The 13,013-nt window shown below is 46.2% G+C and overlaps 1 protein-coding gene across 3 annotated transcripts in view; it reads right to left on the bottom strand.

Annotated features, from left to right (window-relative positions):
• The window catches only part of WDFY4 (WDFY family member 4), a 268,432-nt gene that overhangs the window by 156,310 nt on the left and 99,109 nt on the right, over positions 1 to 13,013 (bottom strand). For all 3 annotated transcript variants that reach the window (XR_006383317.1, XM_044240003.1, XM_044240004.1), the window contains exons 24-28: positions 12,698 to 12,850; positions 6,079 to 6,152; positions 3,677 to 3,838; positions 2,979 to 3,070; positions 580 to 679 (exon numbers count right to left, since the gene is read on the bottom strand). Coding sequence is in view for 2 of the 3 variants with exons in the window: in XM_044240003.1 (XP_044095938.1) it covers positions 580 to 679; positions 2,979 to 3,070; positions 3,677 to 3,838; positions 6,079 to 6,152; positions 12,698 to 12,850 (581 nt within the window). In the remaining variant the exon portion in view is untranslated. The remainder of the gene's footprint in view (positions 1 to 579; positions 680 to 2,978; positions 3,071 to 3,676; positions 3,839 to 6,078; positions 6,153 to 12,697; positions 12,851 to 13,013) is intronic.

Below are 13,013 nucleotides of genomic sequence, written 5' to 3'. Positions count from 1 at the left end.
ACACAGTAGGTACTCAACAAATAGTTGCTGAATGAATGACTGCAGAGTTAGACATAAAGCAGGCAGTCAGGGGAGAGAGTTAATGGGATTTTATGGTTACACATTGTTTCGGAAGTTAATTGAAGGCAGATACTTCTTTTTCCAACTTGGAAAAATAACTAAAAAACTGACAGTAAATAGAAGAAGAATTTGGCAAGCCTTTTCCTTGATAGATGTTATTTAGGCTAACCATTTCTCTATTCTACTGTCTGCCAAGTACAGGACATCAAAATCAGTACTTGTCACAACTGCCAAAACAATAACAATTACACTATAGCAATGGTGACAGAAAGAGCTTATTGTCATTATACCAAATCTGTTCTGAGTTACTCATGCCCATTGCACATTTGCATCAGAATATCTCAGGGCAAGGTCTGCTTTATTGAGTGGAGAGAATATAATTTTCTTTCTGACTGGTGCAGGAAACACACTGCAGAAAACCAACTCGGAGATGCTAAACTTTTCATTAAGAAAAGGTTTTAATACTGCACCCTGTAGGAGGCAAGCTCAGGCCAAATCACTCTTCCTGGAGCTACTTACTCAGAGGACAGATGAAGTTGGGAGGAAGATATTACACTGAACAGCATCTCCAGCAACTGGTTTCTGAGCCAGATTGTCTTTCCAGATGTTTGGCTTCCAGCTACAAAAAAGGAAATTCAGATTTGAGAGAAAACGGATGTAAAGAGACATAATATTTGCCGCAGTAAGCAATCGTATTCACCAAACACTTAGTTCACTCAGGAATTTAGCCATGGATGAGACTCAAAATTTTGGCATTCGAATCTAGAGTTCTATTCAATGTTTAAAAAGAATTTCAGGAAAGGTTCCTTAAGTTCCCTTTAACTGAAGATGTTTTTGATGCTTCCCATCACCCCCCCTCCAAAAAAAATCCTAAAAAATTAGGTAAAATTTATCTTCTAGTAGAAAAATGGTTTTTTCCCATTATCATAGGCTGCAACATTTCTTGACCACCTACTAGATGCTGGGCACTACAGGAGGCACTGGGAACAGAGCGGTGGAGATTTTTAGTACTCAATCTCAATTCCTCTTCTCGATGCTTTTCCAAGCTAGGCCTTCAGCATGCCAATGTCACACTAAAGACAGAGCTTGAATTGCAGAGTCCAGAATGAAGTCCATATAAGAAAGAGGGGTGACTTCCCTGACTTCCCTATGACCCTGCAATTGCACTCCTGGGTATTTGCCCCAAAGATACGACGTCCTGAAAAGAAGGGCCACCTGTACTCCAATATTTATAGCAGCAATGGCCACGGTCGCCAAACTGTGGAAAGAACCAAGATGCCCTTCAACGGATGAATGAATAAGGAAAATGTGGTCCCATATACACTATGGAGTATTATGCCTCCATCAGAAAGGATGAATACCCAACTTTTGTAGCAACATGGACAGGACTGGAAGAGATTATGCTGAGTGAAAGAAGTCAAGCAGAGAGAGTCAATTATCATATGGTTTCACTTATTTGTGGAGCATAACAAATAGCATGGAGGACATGGGGAGTTAGAGAGGAGAAGGGAGTTGGGGGAAATTGGAAGGGGAGGTGAATCATGAGAGACTATGGACTCTGAAAAACAATCTGAGGGTTTTGAAGGGGCGGGGGGTGGGAGGTTGGGGTACCAGGTGGTGGGTATTATAGAGGGCACGGCTTGCATGGAGCACTGAGTGTGGTGAAAAAATAATGAATACTGTTATACTGAAAATAAAAATTTAAAAAAAGAAGGAGGGGTGACTAAATAAGCTTACTTTGTTCCATTATCCATTCATTCATTCACTCCCTTGGTTAGCCAGTTATTTTACAAACCAATTCAGGGCCCACAAACCATGCTGCAGAAATAGGACTGATGAGGCAGCTTGAAGAAGTGGGGTCCAATTTCTCTCTACTTGGATTCTGTCCCCAAAGGTCTTAATCTCCCTGAGCCTCCATTTCCTCATTTAGAAAATGGGAATAGTAATTCCTACTATTCGGGTTTGACCTAAGGAAAAGAGATTTTTCCAGATCATGTAACACTTTCCAGTAGAATCTTTTGCAAAAAAAAAAGTTTTATATCTCCCCTGTCTGATACAATAACCACTAGCCTCATGTGATTAGCGAGTACTTGGAATATCACTACTGTGACCAAGGAACTGAACTTTTAATTGTATTTAACTTCTATCAGTTAAAATAAGTTTAAGTGGCCACATGTGGCTAGAGGCTTCTATGTTGGACAGCACAGATCTGGAGGGCCAGGACAAAGTGGTCAGTGACTATTCCCTTCACACCTCCTCTAGCAGAAGGAGCATGACATAGCTCTTGTTCTGTGCCTGGCTGGGAGGAGAGAGCCTTAAAGAAACAAATCGCAAGCGTGTGCATTAGAGTAGGCCCAACAGTTTTATAAGCAAAGGAGGTGACTTAACTGGCTTGATGGTACCAGGGAAGCATTTCTGCCTCCAGTGGGTGAAGGAGGACTGGGGTGAACAGGGGAGGCATTTCTGCCAAGGGAACAGCACAGACAAAGCATGGCTGGAGGGCAGATCATCATACACTAGGATGTGCAGGGCCTTCAGAGCGCTGAAGTTGGGGCTCATCAGGGGAGCAAGGGTAGGAGAGATTCAACCAAGAAGGTAGCAGGAACTGGATCATAAAGGATTCCATCTGTTGACCTATAGCAAACCAAGTTTTATCCTAGAGGTCTTGGAAGCCACTCCAGGTTGTGAAGGAAGAATATGCAATTTGATGTGATTGCAACCCTACTCACAAAAACTATGACCTCACAAGCCCGTACTTGGGAACAACTGCTCAGTTGTGGGTATCTTCCCCTTCCTTTGACTCAACCCTTCCCTCTACAAAATGGCCCCATGAGAGGCCCCATGAGAGGTGGCTCTCAAGGGGTGCCATAAGGCTCATTCCCTGCCTTCAGACTGGTGTCTGAGAAAGGTCTTCTCACCAGGCACCGAGGAGTTCAGGCCTCCATCCACACAGATCTGCCTCTCGTTCACCGAAGAAGGCTTGAGGGTGTACACAACAAACAGTCCGATTCTTAATGCAGAGAGAGAAGGATACTTTGAATGGTGAGCTCAACCCATGCTTGCTCAACACATATACAAGTTTTGTACACATATCCACCCAAATCAGTTTCAAGGGAGGGTATGAGGGGAATCATGTTATTCTGTGATCAATGCAGTATTTCCATAGACCTCGAAAATCTGTCGGGATTCATCAGAGCAGTTAGCTCTGGCTCTGCCAGATCAACAGAACAGATAGTGATGAGGATGGGAAGGGCTAAATACCAGGTTAGCTGGGACTGTCCTTTGGGAAATCTGCAAATAGCAGACCTGTTGGGTCAATGGCTGATGAGGATGACTGTGCTCATGTTAATTCTTGAATCATTGGCGTAATAAGTGTGTCCAAGCACCAGGGAGCAGTGAGCACGTAGTCCTGCTGGGAGTCTAGCAGACCCTCCCCTTTCCTCAACTCTCTGCCCTGAACAGAACTTCTAGAAGGTTCTAAGGAAATGGAATCTGCCACTACACTGAAGGGTAATGTTGCTGGGTTGAGTGTGGTCAGGAAAGAATGGGGACCTATATTCCCTTGTGAAGTAGTCCCAAACCCCTGCCTGTCCCCCTGGGAAGCCTGGCACAGTACCTGAGCAAGTCCTGGATGCTGAAGTGGCCCCTCAGCTGACAGCCCAAGATGGCAATGATGGTGGGGATCTTGGAGAAGGTGAGGCCCGGCTCATTGAAGAGGAAGACAAGCTTGGGTATAAGCTGGGCCTGGTGAGCAATCTCAGCATTCCGGGGTCCTTCCCTGTGAGCCCAGGAGTAGAGGCAGTAAAAGCTTTTACTGGAATGAACCAAATTTGCTGTGTTTCTGCTGAAAAGGTTTCCTAGGCTGGGCTTGCTCTGTGGCCCTCTGACTCCAGTGCTCTCTTGGCAACTCATCAAAATGCTGTCAGACACCCATTGAATATGTGTCTGCCAAGTGCCAGAGCTGCTCAGGGATGAGCCTCCCGTGCCCATCCACCCCCGGAAACTGCCTTCAAAGACAACCCCAGTTATTGACTTTTAAGTTCTAAGCCTCGGGGAAAACTAATGCCGGTCTCAGAAAACTCAGAAGGAAGACAGCAGACTCTGTGTGACCGCGGAGCACTTCCCAACAGCACGGAGCCCTGGGCGAGTCTGTCTGGGTGTGTGCTCTTCCTGCTCGCCCCAAACCACAAAGTGGATGAACGCCACTGAGAGTCAAAGGGGAGAAAGACAGAATTCAAGCATCTGCATCCTCCTTCTTAGAAAAATCACAAATTCAATTTCCAGTAAATTCGACTCCCCCCAAAGAAAACAGCTCCCGGGATAAATGTCCATCTTGTAGAAACCAGTAAAGAAAGAAAGTGGGAAAGGGAAAAAGAAAGATGAAGGAGGGGGAAATGGGGTGGGTGGCTCCTTCCTGAGCTGTCTTTTCAGGACTGATAGCATGAACTCTCTGCCAGGCTCCACATCCCCGATACATACAGGGGCAGCACCAGGCCCATTCTGTGTGTGGTCTGTATGCATCCACCTGCCAGGGAGAATGTGCACTCCTCCTGCAGGCTCCGGCTGTGTTTGGTGCTTTCTTATCACAGCACTGAGCAGCCTGTTTGTCTGTATTCCTTCTCCACAAGACTGTCCTGTGGTTCTGGAACTTCCAGCACGAAGAACTGGGTATGAAATGGAACGGATTTGCAGCAGATACCCAGTGAGTGGCTGAGTGAAAAAAGGGTCACAAATCTATTCAAAACATCGAAGGCACTACTGATAAGCTGAAACAGCCCTCCGTGAGGAGGCAGGTGGCTGTGGGGGTGACCGGCCTGACAGGTAAGGAAGGAGTTGGGGTGTGAGGGTGGATTTCCTGCCTCCCTTCTCCTTTTCTTTGGGGACCTCCCATGTTCTAACTCCCCTCCGACCTTTGCAGAGGTGAAATCATGCTTCGGCCAGGCCACGGGACTGAAGATGGCCCACTGAGATCCCATCCTATTGCTGAGACATGAAGGAAAAAAGAAGCCCTCTGTGCTACCTCTGTGGGCCGAGGATATGCTCTGAGGAGCTGCCCGGAGGCCATCTTGCCGTCTGCCCACACGATGCCAGCATGGAAGATAAGTGTGGACAAGACAGGTGACAGGTCTCAGATGAACCAGTGTGAATGCCACGCAGCCACGTGTGAAGATCTGCCCCCACCCAACATATGGGCCAATAAAATCCCCTTTCTCAACCTTCCTTTTGCCCTTCCTCCTCCCTTCCTTCCCTCCATAAGTTGGTTTGAGTTGTATTTCTACCACTTGCATCCGAAAGAGCCCTGAACAATCTGAAAAGTGACTCAGAAGAGTCCATTAGAGGGAAAATAGGTTGGGAGGTAAATGGGACACAGAGAAGTGTTTCTGTTTGTTGAGCCCCTGAGAGTGTGCTAGTTAGAGCTGGAGAGTCCCCTCCTGGGTCCCAAATCCACCAAGGGAGAGACCTGCCTTACATACCTGAGCCAGTGGGAAGGACACTGCCATAGACTGAATGTCTGTATCCCCCCAAGATTCGTATGTTGAAACCAAACTGTCGATGTGATAGTATTTGGAGGCATGGTCTTGTGGAGGTAAACAGGTCATGATAGTGGGGCCCTTGTGATGGGATTAGTGCCTTTATAAAAGAGATCCCGGGGAACTCCCTTGCCCCTCCCACTCCCTCGCCCCTCCCCGCCTCTCCCATTATAGTGAGAAGACTGCTCTTAACCAGGAAACAGGACCCTCACCAGACACAAAATCTGCCAGGGCCTTGATGTTAGATTTCCAGTCCCTGGAACTTAGAGAAATCAGTCTCTGTCATTTATATACCATCCTGCCTATCATATTTTGTTACAGCAGCCCACATGGTCTGAGACAGACGTGCTGCCCGCCGGGAACTCAGTGCTCTGGAAATGGGAGAAGGCCGTGGCTGCTGAGCCCCTAGCCTGTCCTGCCCCCTCAGTACCCCGTCTCAGCATGAAGCCATTAGTTCTAGCCCCCACCCTGCCCAAACCGGGCCTACCTTGGTGATCGAAGGATTTCTGCAAGGTGGGAAAAGAGGGAGAGCTCCAGGCTGTCCGCGGTGTTTGTCCAGAGCTGGAGACAACAAGCACACAGTGAAACCAAGACGCATGTGAGAAGGGACTCTGGACAGGGTACGCATGTACGGCCCTGCACCTGGTCTCCTTAGGCTTGAAACCACTAACGCCATTTAGCAGCTCAGGAATCAGTGCAGCTTTCCCAACACCTACAACTTAGAGGCTGCCTTTCCCAGGGGAAAGCTCAGACACGGTTCCTCTCTTCCCTATCTCTGCAGTTGCCCGGTGCTTCAGTGCAAGTCTGGATGGGAACCAAGGACACCTGCTGTACCCTGTGCCTGGCCCTCAGCCCTACAGCCCCTCTCACCAGGTACAGCTCACCCTCACTGGAGCCGGGAAGGCAAGTGTCAGTCTTCCCAAGTTAGAGATGAGGAAACAGAGCCTGAGACAGACCCACTGAGGGACAGGTCCCTTTCACTACCAGCAAGCGGTGGGAATCAGAAGCTGAGTCTTGCCTGTCTGGTTTGATGCTTCCCAACAGAGGCTACCAGATGCTACCAGAGTGGTTTGTGACCACCCACCCAAGTTGTGCACGGATTATCTTCCTCAGCTCCCACCTCCGTGAAACCCTCACGACCCACTGCAAGCTGCACACCCAAGGGAATGCACGCAGATTCCTAGAGTGAACTTTAGCGCTCAGGTTGTTTCCATTCACAGTGAACAAAACGCAGCTGCTGACCGTCCGGCCGGGGCAGAGGGGAAGGCGTGCCTTCGTGTCTCCTGTCTGCTCCCCTTGAGGCAGCACGACTCTTTCTTATTTCCAAATCCTGACACTTCCTAGGGCCAAGAATGGAGCAGGTTTTGACGTGGGATCGGAAGAGTGCACTCACCGGGCAGCTCAAAGAGCTCACACTTATAAACGAGACTGTTTCCTAGAGGCAAAAATTGCCCTGCAAAGTCCTAAAATGCTATCCTTGTCTGCATGTAGTAGCTACGAAGAGTGAGGCTCAGAGAGACTCAGAAACTTGTCCGGCACCCCGCAGTTTCTAACTGGCAGAGCCTGGCTTCGAAGTCTGGTCTGTCTGACCATCGAGCCCACCCTCTTGCCTCCTCTCTGCGCTCTCCCCAGACGTCTCCTCCAGAGGAAGAACCGCAGGGTTAATAATCGACCTCACTTGAATCAAGCAGGTGACCGTGGCTCTGTCCTCTTACGTGAGAGTGAGAGCAAAAGAACCTCAAAAAAAAACAGGTTTCTGAGGAGGCCCATGAAGGCAGGGACGACCCCCTCTCTAGTCCCCACACATGCCACACAAAGGGCACTTTAATAAGGACCCACAAAATTTTTTAAAAGAGTGAATGTAAAGTAAATCAAAGTAAAATAAGTGGTTTGCTCTTAAGGCAGAAGCGCACTAACAGATTCCCAGCTCCTGTGTGCTCAGCCACTGCCTGGGACAACCAGAGGAGGGCAGCGGCCATTTGGGGAGAGCGGGTGTGGGCTGATGAGGCCCCAGTAGGGATGGGGGCAGGCAGGCATGGCACCCCAACATGCAGGTCTGTAGGGATCTGAGAGCCTGCACACTTGGAATGTTTATTCATGAAGTCCGTCATAGAGCAAATGCTTTGTCTGACTCGGTCCTGGGAGATCTGAGACAGTGAGATCGGAACTGACCAATCTTGTGTGGCCCTGAGCTCTTACCTTTCCCACAGAAGTGTATTCCTACCTCCTTTCCAGAGCATTAGAACAATAAGAAGCTGCCACACCACATTGGAGGCTGCCTAGCTCTTTAGAAATTACATAATACCAAGTATCTGGAATATGGAAAACACAGACAATTGAATCTTCTGGTTATTGTCCTGTGTCACATAACCCTGTACTGAGAACTGCATGGAGATGTCTGAATCAGATTTCTTTAAATAACAAACGGATAATACATCAGATTCTACCTTCTCCCCACCCCTGGAACCACCTCACTCAGGATGGGCTGGCCTATCCCTTCTTCAAGGAAACTGAAGCCTTGACCTCCTGCCCCCCACCCCTGCTTCTCACTTCCTGTCTCTTCTCTGCTTCTCACTTCCTGTCTCTTCTCTGCTTCTCAACTTCTTGTCTCTCCTTGCTTCTCAACCTCCTGGCCCTCCCTTGCTTCCCAACTTCCTGTCTCTCCCTGCTTCTCAGCTTCCTGTCTCCCTCCTCCCTCTCAATGGTCTGTCCCTATCATCAAGCTTGGAATCTACCCTTTCTTTTGTAACCCACTCTTTTATCTCTCCTTGAAGAACCTGTCCCATCAATAGTGATTCTCCCGCTGGCATTTTTAACCATACTTTTCTGCTGCTTCCTCCTCCTCAGCCTACAACCGGACTCAGGACCCTTAAGTCTTGAAACTTCCTCCTTTCTATTTTCTTCTCTTTTTTTCTTCTTCAAAAGTCCACTAAATGTCTCGACTCCATCCTCCTCCCTTCACCTCACTTCTGAGCCCAATAGTTACATTTTTCTAGGCCTATGAGTGACCTTCAGTTGACCTCCAAGTGACTTCCAAATTTTATACAATCCTACGAATTGTAAAACCTACAACTTACACATCCTGGCCCTTGCTTCACTCGATAGAGGCAGACATTTGGAAAAGTTCTCTTGTTTTTGAAATTTTGTCCTCCTAATCCTTTAATTTTATTTCATTTCATTTTGTTTTACCTTGTTTTTTTAGCTTCTGGTCTTTATGGGTGGCTTGTTTGCTTAACTCCATCATTAAAAGCACCAGCTTACCTAGAAGTTTATTCAGGGAGGGGTGGGGTGGTACCCATGGTCATTCCAGAAGCAAGCTGTGGTTATGGGTAATTTCTGGGCCAGGCTGCTGCTGGGCATGCTTCGGAGCCAAGCTGCTGAACTCAGCCACAGCATTCTGGAAGGTACAGGGGTGAGGCCAAGGCCTGCTACTTCTTGTTTATCAGGCTGGTGAAGTCATTTATGCCTATCTCCTTTCCTCTTGTGCTCTGGGAGCCTATATTCCATACCTGGCTGGCTTCCTACATAACCTTCTCATCCATCTTCAGACCCAGATCCAGGACCTGGTTCAATTAACTAATATTTTATTTAGGATTTTTGCAGCTATATTTATGAATAAGATTGGCCTGTATGTTTTCATGTCCCATCCTGTCCTTTTTTGGTTCTGCAATCAAGATTGGCTCACAAAATAAGCTGGGAGTGCTCTCTTTCCAGTTTCCTGGAGGAGTTTATAAGGCTGGAATGGCTCATTTCTTGACTGGCAGAACTTCCCTACAGACAGCCTGGGCCTGGACTTGCCTTATGGACATTGTTTGTTTATAAGATTTTAAACCTGTGATTCTGTTATTTGATGGTTATGGAACCATTTGGGTTTTTACTTCTTCCTGAGTGAATTTTGGAAACAAATTTTCTTGGAGATTGTTCAAAAGAGCTAAGTGTTCCCATTTATTGGCACCTAGTTGTTGGTCCTGTTTTCTTGTTGCCTTTCTAAATTGCTCATTCCTCTGTGGCTATGCTTCCCTTTCCTTCCTAACATTATTTAGCTGTGCCTCCTGTTTGTTTTCCCCTCCTTGGTCAATCTCAACAGCTCTGTCTGTTATGAGAACTAGTTATTGGCCTTGGTGATCCTTTCTATGTTTGTTTCTTTTCTATTTAAGTAATGTTCTCATCTCTTTTTCCTTCTTTCTTTCTCTGAATTTTGCTTTGTTTGTTTTCTTGTTTGGGGTTCTTGTATTTCCATTTCTGTTTATTCATTCTAACTTCATCTAAAATTCTGTTCATTAATTTTAAATGTTCTTTTTTTTTTAAAGATTTTATTTGTTTATTTGACAGAGAGCGATCACAAGTAGATGGAGAGGCAGGCAGAGAGAGAGAGAGAGAGGGAAGCAGGCTCCCTGCTGAGCATAGAGCCCAATGCGGGACTTGATCCCAAGACCCTAAGATCATGACCTGAGCCGAAGGCAGCAGCTTAACCCACTGAGCCACCCAGGCACCCCTTAAATATTCTTTTTTCTAATACATATACACTGATGACTATACATTTTCCTCTAAATCTGGCTTTCAGCAGCAGCTCTCAACAGTGCTCTGTAATACACAGTATTTTATAGTGAGGTCCTTTCATTCAGTTCTTAAGCACTTCTCATCTGAATGAACTTCATTAATCTTCTTTATCCCACCATCTTTGCTAAAATTCAGTTTCAAAATCTTCCACCTGGATTTCTGTAGCAATCTCATGACCCACTCTCCCTTGCCTTGAGCTCCTGCCACCAGAGTAATAGGCCTAAAATAAAATTCAAGCATGTCATTCTTTAGTTAACATCCTTAGGTATCAGGAATTTAGCCAAACTTAGTAATAATCTAAAAATTATCTAGAAAGCATTTATCCTAATAATTTAACTTTGATAATTTGTTCAAAGGAAACAGTTTTTAAAGCAGGGGAAATATATGCACAAAACAACAAAATAACATTTACTCAAAACAACAATATAGGGGGAAAATCTAAGACTTTGACAATAGAGGAATGGTGAAGAAACCACAAACTTGCTATAAGACAGATATTATTCTGATTCAGAACAAATCTCATAAAAGTCCATAACAAATGTTTTTAAGTGTGATGTTCTTATCTTTAACAAGTGTTATTGGACAGGGTCATTGAAGGAGTAATGATGGGAGAGTCGAAGAGCGTGGCTAAAGCATTGGGCTTGCTGGGAGCCTATGAGATTAAGAAAGGGTATGATGTAATGGAAGGGACCTTGAATTCTTGATTGGGCAGGTCTCACAAATGCTCTCTTGGACTTTTAGTGACTTGTGTGCAGTGGGACAGCACAGGTCACAAGGGTTTTCCTAGCTCTCATGTGTTTCTGGTTTAAGATACCTCCCTCCTTTACTTCCTGGTTCCATGTACGTTTCTCATCATCCTTTCTCAAGCCCTATTTCCTCCCCATTTTGCCTGTCCATGGACTGGTGCTGTGTCTTTGTCACTGTCTGGTTCTTAGAGTCCCAGACTTTGGGAGATGAGCTCTAGGGGGCTGTTCTCCCTGTCTCTCCATCTCGTAATGCGATGTAGTATGTACTCTTAACACAGGAGCATTTGGAACCGGAGTCTGAGTACAAGAGAGTAAGGGTTGTGCAAGTGACTGGCTTGCCTGATGGTTTTTCCTCCAAATGTGTGGACTCAACAGCTTCCTAAAGAGGTCAGGTGTGAGGCAGACAAGTGGAATATTAGCGTCTTCTCCTTTTCATTAAAAGTGTTTTGGGGCACCAGGGTGGCTCAGTGGGTTAAGCCTCTGCCTTTGGCTCAGGTCATGATCCCAGGGTCCTGGGTTCGAGCCCCACATCTGGCTCTCTGCTCAGCAGGGAGCCTGCTTCCTCCTCCTCTCTCTGCCTGCCTCTCTGCCTACTTGTGATCTCTGTCTGTCAAATAAATAAATACAATCTAAAAAAAAAGTGTTTAAAAGAAAAAAGAAGAATCCATAACAAATATCTTTCATGTCTGTTATATGAGAAAAGGCAGGACTTAAAATATGTCTATGCTATGATCATGACTATGATATAAAATATATGTGTATTATGCATAGAAAGTACAAAAAAACCATGCCTTAAAAGTTGACAAGAGTCATCTGGATCTCAGAAATCAGAGCTTCCACCCCCATTTTTCTGTAATTTTAAATATTCTATAATGAGCATATATTATTTTTAAATTAAAAAAAATCCATTTTTAAAATCCTTCCATGGACTGCAGCAGGGACTGGCTAACGTGCACGTCCCATCCGGCAGCCTAGCATCTCTCACCTGTCATGTCTCCTTCCCCCTCCAGACTCCCCTCTGCCTGCAACACACAGCCTGGCAGGCACCCTGCAAGCCACTTGCTCTGAAATCCCCAAGGCTGTTCCCATCCTTCCTATCTGCCAATAGCATACACTCCACCCCCTCTGAACACATTCCACCCCACCTAGCCCTGGAGTCCCTGATCTACAAATCTGACCCAACTGTGCTCTCACCCCAGCATGTCTCCAGAACGTGGTCAGTGCCTGACCCCAGAGGCACTCAGTAAATGGTGTTTTGTGATTACAGCAATCCAGCTGAAGCTCTGTGCAGTACCCCTCACCTAGCCTCAGTCCTGCCCTCAGGGTCTCTCAGTCAGCACTTTTAAGGAATATTTGTCAACAGCAAAGCACCATCTAAAGGGAGCAGAGCATATATTTTTTAAGCCTATCTATATCTATATCTATATCTATATCTACATCTACATCTGTATCTATGTCTCTATATATGGTATCCTCCAGTTTTAGAATCCATTCCCAGATCCTATCTGGTTTGATCCCCACACCAGCCTGTGGGAGGGACATCATGCTTCCCATCTCATACACGAGAAGACTAGAACTCAGAGAAATTAAGACACTCGCCCAAGGCCACACAGTCCATTGATGGGCTCGTATTAATTATAAACCCAGACCTCCCCGGCTCCAAAGCTTTTGAGGTTTTCCTTCTCCCCGCCCCCATGGTTACTGAGGAAGCTGGCCTGCTGAGTTTAGAGGAAGCTCCAGACGTTCTTTACCATCACATACACCCACTCTTTCAGGGCTAATGGCCAGTCTCCAGTTTACCTCAAAATTGCAGAGGATGTGTTGAAAGACGCCAACGTTGGTGACAGCAGATGACCCGAAGCCTAGCTCTGCAGTGCCAGCAATCGAGAGGATGAGCTGAAAAATTCGATGGTTTAGGAGAGAGGACTTTTTCCTCAGGAGAAAAGCCATTATCTGAAAAAGTTAAAACACAAAGCAATTTCCTCATGAATGCATCACTAGAACTCTTTCTCCTTCGCCTGCCTGTTCCCACCAGCACCTGTCATCTGCTCAGCCTGCAAGTCCTCTGCTCTCTGATGTTACCTCCTTCATTCCCAAGTTCTCAGAGGAAAAACAC

The sequence above is a fragment of the Neovison vison genome, chromosome 2, assembly GCF_020171115.1.
Source record: "Neovison vison isolate M4711 chromosome 2, ASM_NN_V1, whole genome shotgun sequence".
Taxonomy (NCBI): Eukaryota; Metazoa; Chordata; class Mammalia; order Carnivora; family Mustelidae; genus Neogale; species Neogale vison.
Note: the sequence above shows the minus strand (reverse complement) of the source record. Positions and strands in the feature narration are given on the sequence as shown.